The sequence below is a fragment of the Rutilus rutilus genome (genome assembly GCF_951802725.1).
Source record: "Rutilus rutilus genome assembly, chromosome: 23".
Classification (NCBI taxonomy): Eukaryota; Metazoa; Chordata; class Actinopteri; order Cypriniformes; family Leuciscidae; genus Rutilus; species Rutilus rutilus.
The window spans coordinates 494808-502721 of record NC_140233.1 but is presented as its reverse complement, the minus strand read 5'-3'; the positions used below and the strand labels follow the sequence as shown (position 1 = coordinate 502721).

At 42.8% G+C, this 7914-nt stretch overlaps 1 protein-coding gene across 1 annotated transcript; it reads left to right on the top strand.

Moving 5' to 3' along the window:
- Positions 1–1000: 1000 nt before the first annotated feature.
- LOC311282769 (general transcription factor II-I repeat domain-containing protein 2-like) lies at positions 1001–7407 on the top strand (the record flags this gene model as incomplete). Its single annotated transcript, XM_084396777.1, has 2 exons — positions 1001–2551; positions 7057–7407. The coding sequence occupies 2 exons, from the start codon at positions 1001–1003 to the stop codon at positions 7405–7407; spliced, it is 1902 nt and encodes a 633-aa protein (XP_084252903.1).
- Positions 7408–7914: the final 507 nt, after the last annotated feature.

Genomic DNA, 7914 nt, shown 5'->3' with positions numbered 1-7914 from the left:
CATAACTATCCCAGTTATAATCAGGATATAAGTATTCATAATAATATGCTAGAAATCTAATAAAGTAATCAAATGTAAAATAACACAGCATAGTTTATTATAGATAGATTAATGCTCATTAAAGCTAAAGTTATTCATTCAAGAGCTGGGAGAAATTTTCTCTTTGCCTTTAGTTGTTTTATTCACATTAAAGGTGTAATCATTAGCAGGTTTATTAGACGCTGCCACTTTAAGACCGAATGCAGATCTAATAATACACATTTTCTCCCAACTATTCCACAACTAACTCCCATTTAAGACATAAACTGTGTTAAAGTGAATCTCCAAACCGGTCATTTAGCCATATTTTTGTCTGTATTTGATCGTTTAGACGCGCACATGAAACCCAAAGTATAGTTTGCATGTCTAGTTGCGGTCCGTTTCCGAACGCGCACCGTCATGGGAACAGGGTCAACGTCTCTTGCGCGGATCATTGTGCTTATAACAGCTCTTTTTACAATCAAACACCTCCCGCAATTTATAATCAGCAGACACTGCATTTTACAACCATCACTGATTGTGCTCAGTGCTGTTTGGGTTTAACGTTAGGGAGAAGTCACAGCGCGCTGTGAAGAAAAAGATGAAGCATTAGACGAACGCGGCTAGTTTTTAAGTTTTACCTCACATCTTTTTTTAATAATAATTGGAAGCCAACATCGAAAATAAAATTAGATTAACTACCCAGATAAGAGGTATATTTGATATGCAGACTCTCTCGAAGCACTCAGCACGGCAGATATCATCAACATCGTATAGATAGCTTTGTGAAATATTTTCTAACATTAGTGTTGTTCTGAAATGCGCTTTTTTTTTTTGCTGAGTCGTTGAGTGCGGCGCGTTTTTTTTAATCACTTATGGGCTACCATAGATGGTCTCGTGACAGCTTCCCGGGGCGTTTGTTGTCAATAGTTGTCATAGCCAACCACGAACGGAAAATATATGCCATCACCCAGTTCCAGTCATGTCTCTCTCAAAACGTGCCGTGAAGAGAGAGGTTTCCGACGAGCACAGGCAATTTCAGGAAAAGTGGGAGACGGAATATTTTTTTGTCGAGCACAGGGGCACCCCTACGTGTCTCATATGCACAGAGAAAGTTGCGGTGTACAAGGAATACAACATCAGACGTCATTACTCAACTAGACATGCTGAGGAGTATATAAAGTACCAGGGAGATGAGAGAAAGAACCGGGTCGCCAATCTTAAAAAATGTCTATTGAGGCAACAAGATTTATTCAAGAAAGCAAAGAAAGAAAATGAAGCAGCAGTCGAAGCTAGCTACGTGGTGAGTGAAATGATTGCGAAGGCCGGTAAGCCGTTCAAGGATGGCGAGTTCATCAAAAAGTGCATTTTACTAGCTGCAAGTAAAGTCTGTCCAGAAAAGAAGGGTCAGTTTAGCAATATCAGCCTTTCAGCTAACACAGTGGCAGAGCGCATTTCTGACCTGTCAGAAAACATATATGATCAACTGCGTGAGAAAGCCAAACGTTTTTGTGCATACTCAGTCGCTCTTGATGAGAGCACAGATAACACTGACACCGCGCAGCTCGCAGTATATGTCCGTGGTGTTGACGACAATTTTGAAGTGATCGAGGAGTTACTCGCTGTGATTCCAATGCATGGTCAGACCACCGCTCAGGAGATATTCCGTCAGCTGTGTGGTGCTATTGAGGATGCAGGTTTACCATGGAAGAGTTTTGCTGGAATAACGACCGACGGAGCGCCATCAATGACAGGAAGGAGAAATGGACTGGTGGCACTTGTTCAAAGAAAATTAGAAGAGGAGAATGTGGAGGAGGCCATTGCTCTGCACTGCATTATCCATCAGCAGGCCCTTTGCAGCAAATGCCTGAGGTTTGACAATGTGATGTCTGTTGTTGTGAAATGCATCAACCATATCAGATCCAGGGGCTTAAAGCACCGGCAGTTCCGTGCCTTTTTGGACGAAATAGAGTCAGAATATGAGGATGTGCTCTACTTCACAGAGGTACGTTGGCTCAGTAGGGGAAACGTCTTGAAGAGGTTTTTTGAGTTGAGAGCAGAAGTGAAAGCCTTCATGGAGAAGGATGGGATGGCTGTTCCTGTGTTAAGTGATCCCAAATGGCTCATGGACTTAGCTTTTCTTGTTGACATCACACAGGAGCTGAATGTACTGAACAAAAAGTTACAAGGCCAGGGGCAGCTTGTGAGTGCTGCCTATGACAATGTGAGGGCATTCTCCACAAAACTTGTGTTATGGAAAGCCCAGCTCTCTCAGACAAACCTCTGCCATTTTCCAGCATGCAAGGCACTCATGGATTTGGGCACACCATTCATTGGTGAGAAGTATGCTGATGCCATTATGAAGCTACAGGAGGAATTTGATCGCAGGTTTGCAGACTTCAAGACGCACAGAGCCACTTTTCAAATTTTTGCTGACCCCTTTTCCTTTGAAGTGCAAGATGCTACTCCTGTACTTCAAATGGAGCTCATTGACCTGCAGTGCAATTCTGAACTCAAAGCCAAGTTCAGGGAGGTGAATGGAAATGCTGACAAGCTTGGACATTTTTTGAGAGAATTGCCACCCACCTTCCCTGAGCTCTCCAGGATGTTCAAGCGGACCATGTGTCTTTTTGGGAGCACATATCTATGTGAACCCCCAATTTCCACCAGATGCGGAACGGCTCCGCTGCGTGACAGCTCCGTGTTCCGTCGTCCGTCAATACCCACCAGGTCCGTATTTGTTGCGGAACGGCTGCGTCCATGACTGACAGCTGAAGTCACAAGGACCCACGAGATCTCGCTAATTCACGTATGATCGCGCGATATATAGTTTCTATAAACAGAACGTTATGAGGAATGGCATATTATGACGTTTTCAAGGTGTAGTGTAGGGAAATATGATCCGCCATGATCACGGTGTATTTTATTTAGAAAATTAACCGGATCTTTTATTTTGTTTTGGTTTGTTCTGTTTTTTTGCTCGACTTCCTGTCCTGCGCATTCTGCCCTGTAGTGCTGCGTAGCTCTCCGGCATCCGGCAAAAATAGAAGCTCTGCGTATCTGCTCCGGAGGGCTGCGGATCGCCGGAGTCGGAACGCAGCTGTACCGCATTCAGTGGAAATACACTCATTGACTTTAATGGAAACCTATTGACTCCGCTGCCGTGCCGGAGCCGTAACGCAGCCGTAACGCAGCCGGTGGAAATTGGGGGTGAGAGGAAGCGCTGCCAGGTCTCTGGCAGCAAGGAGTAGGCAAGAGAAGCCTATGTTCTGAAGAACCGTTCATGTTCAGAAGGACAGCTCATGAAGAACCATTCATGTTCAGAAGGACAGCTCATGAAGAACCGTTCATGTTCAGAAGGACAGCTCATGAAGAACCGTTCATGTTCAGAAGGACAGCTCATGAAGAACTGTTCATGTTCAGAAAGGAATGTTCAAATTCAGAGGAACAGTTTATGTTCAAAAGAAACATTCATGTTGAAGAACAGTTAATAATAAAGATTGAGAAGATTGGATCAGCTGTGCTCCTTTTTTTTTTTTTTGGAAAACTTGATGCGGCCCAGCCTGACCCAGACTCTACCTCCAGCGGCCCCCGGGTAAGTTGAGTTTGAGACCCCTGCCCTACCCCTACACGAGAACGCGCAAAAACAAGGGTTAGGGCAGAAATCTAGGGTAAGGGGAGGTATTGGGACAAGCCCTTACGGTGCGTGTCCACTGGCACGGTGCGAGCGGAGCGAGCGTTTTCAATTCATTCCTATGGAAGTCGAGCTTCACGCTCGCGCAGTGCATTTTGGGATTGACAGCGGACCGGAGAAAGCGTTGAAAGCGACCGAGAGCGTCAAAAGGTTGGGCAGTTCTCGACTCTATGCAAATATCAAGCGAAAAACGCGGTCGGCAGCCAATTGCTGTGAGGTTCGGGATGTGACGTCTGTTTTGAGAGTTTAAAAATATGCAAATTGTGCCGGAGTTTATGCTGGATTTAGTGCGTAAATCATTTTGTTACAAATTACAACCCAAGGTATTTATTTGAACTAACGAGAAATGAAGCTTCAACACCAGACGTTTTCAAACAGCACAGCAGTAATGACTTTATTTTATACCCATGGATCTGAAGCGCTGCTCTTTCAAACACACTTCAACAGTTGAAAACATTAGATTTCATGTGTTTTTCACTTTTAAAAACACATCTGGATCAAATCTTATGTTTCGTAGCAGTCTGAACATAGCTTACGAAACTTCCCCATTTCGAGAGAGAGAGAGAGATTATTACTCTAGGCTCCTCCCACTCGTCCTCCTCCTCCAATCAGAATGCTGGAAGCCTCATTGGTCACAGCTGTAATGGAGGACAGAAGCTTTAAAAGCTCTTGTGGTGAATCAGTGTGTGTCTGACACTCAGACCGCTCTCTATCTCTGTCATGTTCCTCTCTGCGGTATGGTAATATAATGTTTCCTCCTGTCAGCTCCAGGCTCTTTTGGGCTGTGTGTGTGTGTGTGTGTGTGTGTGTGTGTGTGTGTGTGTGTGTGTGTGTGTGTGTGTGTGTGTGTGTGTGTGTGTGTGTGTTTTATTTAAACCAGTTTGAGTCTCTATGTTGGGCTCATTATGGGGGAAACCTTTGACAAAAAACATTTCCAGTCTCTTACCCATTTGCTCATGAGTTTTTGTCCAGCTAACAATCTACATGAAGAAAAGTTTGTCCTCAGACTATTTAAAACAAACTGAAGAGAAATGGATGTTTTTCAGCATTTCTAATGTTTCTAAAGATAGTAGTTAATCAGTGAATCCTGAAAGCTGAAGCTGTATGGCAGTCTCCACACTTCATTAAGCAGCACAGCCTTTCTCAGCTGATCATAAGAGAGGTTTCTTCAGCATCTCGGCAGTGTTTCTGAACCATCAGGGCTTATTTGAAATCAATTCAAGGAAATGACACAATATATAATAATGCATGAATAAAACAAAGTATAATATTTAATCTGTAACCCAAAATAAGACATTAATTATTAGTGTGCTAAACACGGATGAAGACAGAAATGAGGCTGAATATAAATCTTCATTCTTCATGCTGGTCTGGAACGACAGTAAATGGCCTAAATTATAGGCAAATAAAGAAGTGTCCCTTTTTCCAGATTCTGTATTTAAATGAATGATATAAAATCCAAATACGCTTTACAGATCCTTATTGGAAAGGGTTTGTTGTTGATGAAATGTTTGCACATGCACCTGAGGAACAGTCCTTAAGAGACTAACAGATTACAGACAGAAGAAGCTGAAGGTCACTGGTCTAACACCTCAGGCCATTAAAGAGACGTTCAGCTCGCTGTGAAGAACAGCAGGAGAAAGATCCCTGATCCCCGTGTGAATCAGCTTTATTCTTCTAGTGCTTTATACAGTACAGATCGCTTCACTGCCATAGACCTGCTGGATCAACTCCATTTGAGCTCTTTATTGAGCAAAGCAGATGTGCTGGAAATCATCATGTGCAGTTTCTAGACCCACTAAAGAATAAACCAAACACTTTAAAACTAGATAAATCTGGTGTAAATTACACAGAAAAAAGAGTCCATGAAGGAATGAAAACATGAGAAACGAGCAGATCAACGATATGACCATGAACAATAACAAACTAAAAGACATTACTGATAAATCTGAAATCATGGACTAATCTAGACCGGTGATGCTCTTATGAACGCACCAATTAAATGTAAAGAAAAATGTGGCAACCCAGTGTCCTGCCAAACGTGGCAATCCCCATCTTCTGGTCAGATCTGTGGAACAAGAAGCCATTAATTAAATGACCAAAGCGGCTGATTGATGACATTGATGAGGGTCGAGTTACACTCAGAAAGAGAAGCAGTTTTTGAGCCAATCTTGCTACATGTCCTAACAATACTCTCTAGTCGTGTTTTGTTATTTTTGTGGACAAGGAACCAAACCAGCAGATAAACCAGACTCAATAAAACATTCTCATCAAAGTGGGGTCAATGTTAAAACTCCTCAGTCTACGGTAGAAATGCATTCGCTGCTGGGCTTTGGCACAAACAGCATCAGTGTGTGATTCACAACATAGCTTACCATCAATTATTGTGCCATGGTACTTGTGTTCTTGTACTATCTCAATAATATTGTTGAATCTTAAATTAAATGTCCCCAACTAAGCAAGACAAAAGCAGGTTTACTGCGGTGTGTCTCGTCTGTTTTACCTGGAATAACAATGGAAAACAGTCCCAGACACTGATGGCTACTAGTCGGAGTAGTTTTAGCACTATTAGTGCATTTCTCTGTTTCTGAATGAGTCTCTGCTGTGAAATGAAAGCTTTAGCATAAGTTCTGCTGGGAAGACTCAATTACCACGTCACTTATTGCCTTCACTTCTATCCAATCATATTCTTATGCTCACTGTATAAAAGCACGGTACTTACACATGTTTGAGTTCGCAGATACTGAAGCGACGATTACCCCCATCCTCCCCACCACCACCAGGATGGTCCCGTCCATACCTCCCAGGGGGGTCGGCTGTGCCCCTGCCTTCATCTTTAGGCAGGAATTGCAGATCCGATACTCTCGGATTATGCACTACGGACGGGGCCTACGCCAAATGACTTTGTAGATTATCAGCTTGCTGAGCTGTCAATAAATGTATGGTTTATTGAAATAACTCTCCCGAGTCTTTCTGGTAGAACTAAACCCTCATGATCTTCACTAGCTGTCAGTGTCAATCATCTTTCACAGAGACTCGATTACAATCACTGGTGACGGTTCACAGATTAATAGAATATCATCTGAAGGGGACCGTTGGCGTAATTATCAGCCGATCAGTGTAGAAATAATATATTTCCAGAGTGGAATATGAAGAATCTACTGTAAAGCATAAAGCTGAACTCCAGTGTGAGCAAACGAAAGCGTTTCATCCCTGATATTAAAGGAGACTTCAGTGAAGAGTCTCGATGTGACACAGTTGGACTGTAGGCTTGACCTTTGACCTCAGAGCAGGAGCCGCTCACGGGTTCATATCAGTGGCTTTCATTACGGTGTCGCTTTCAGCTCGAGCCGCACCTAAACGCCACAGGAGGTCAGAAACACATTTGGTTGTTTCACGGCCGGATCTTGGACTTCTACGGACTAGTTCTCATCTCTCCTGCAGTTTCCATCTTTCTAGAGCTTCCATTTCTCCTGTTCCTGTTCCTCTCTCGGTCATCACACTCTTTCTGTGGTGTCAGTCGTTCTCTCACCCTCTCCGGCAGAGACACTCTTCTCCTGAGCTCCTCCAGAGCCGATCGGGCCGCTGACTCCCTCTTGTTGCTCCCGGACCCCTCAGGGAACTCCTCGTCCCCCACCCGGACCCGGACCGTGAACCTAACAGAGGGAAAGATGAGGAAGAAGAATATAATATAGAATATAATCTTTATTCTTCTAGAGTTCGGGCCAAATACTCTTTTACTCTGACTAACTCTAGTCTTTTTAATTAACTCTAGTCTTTTACTCTAATTATTTGTAAGTGTGAACTCATGAACTGTCTGTTGGCATTTGTGGGCCTCTGTCTGGGCCGTGTGGATTGGCCTTTGCTGAAGGAACCATTATATTTTTTTCTATGACCATCATTTGGTGCTTCAAAGCACAAATTATTAAAAAAAAAAAAAAAAGAAACAAATGTAGTTTTGTAAAAAAAAAAAAAAAGTTTTATTTATTTCTGTCCTGCTCCATCAGAAAATTAAATTGAAACAAACACAAGTGAATAATTTGCACAGCAGAAGTTGAATCATATCACAGGATGAACTGAAACACACACTGTTTCTGAGCATACAAGAGTCTGCTGAATGAGAGAGCTCATAGAAAAGCTTGATGAAGTTAATATTCTTAATGATAATAATAACCTTAATCTTTAACGTGGGGCCCAGAAGC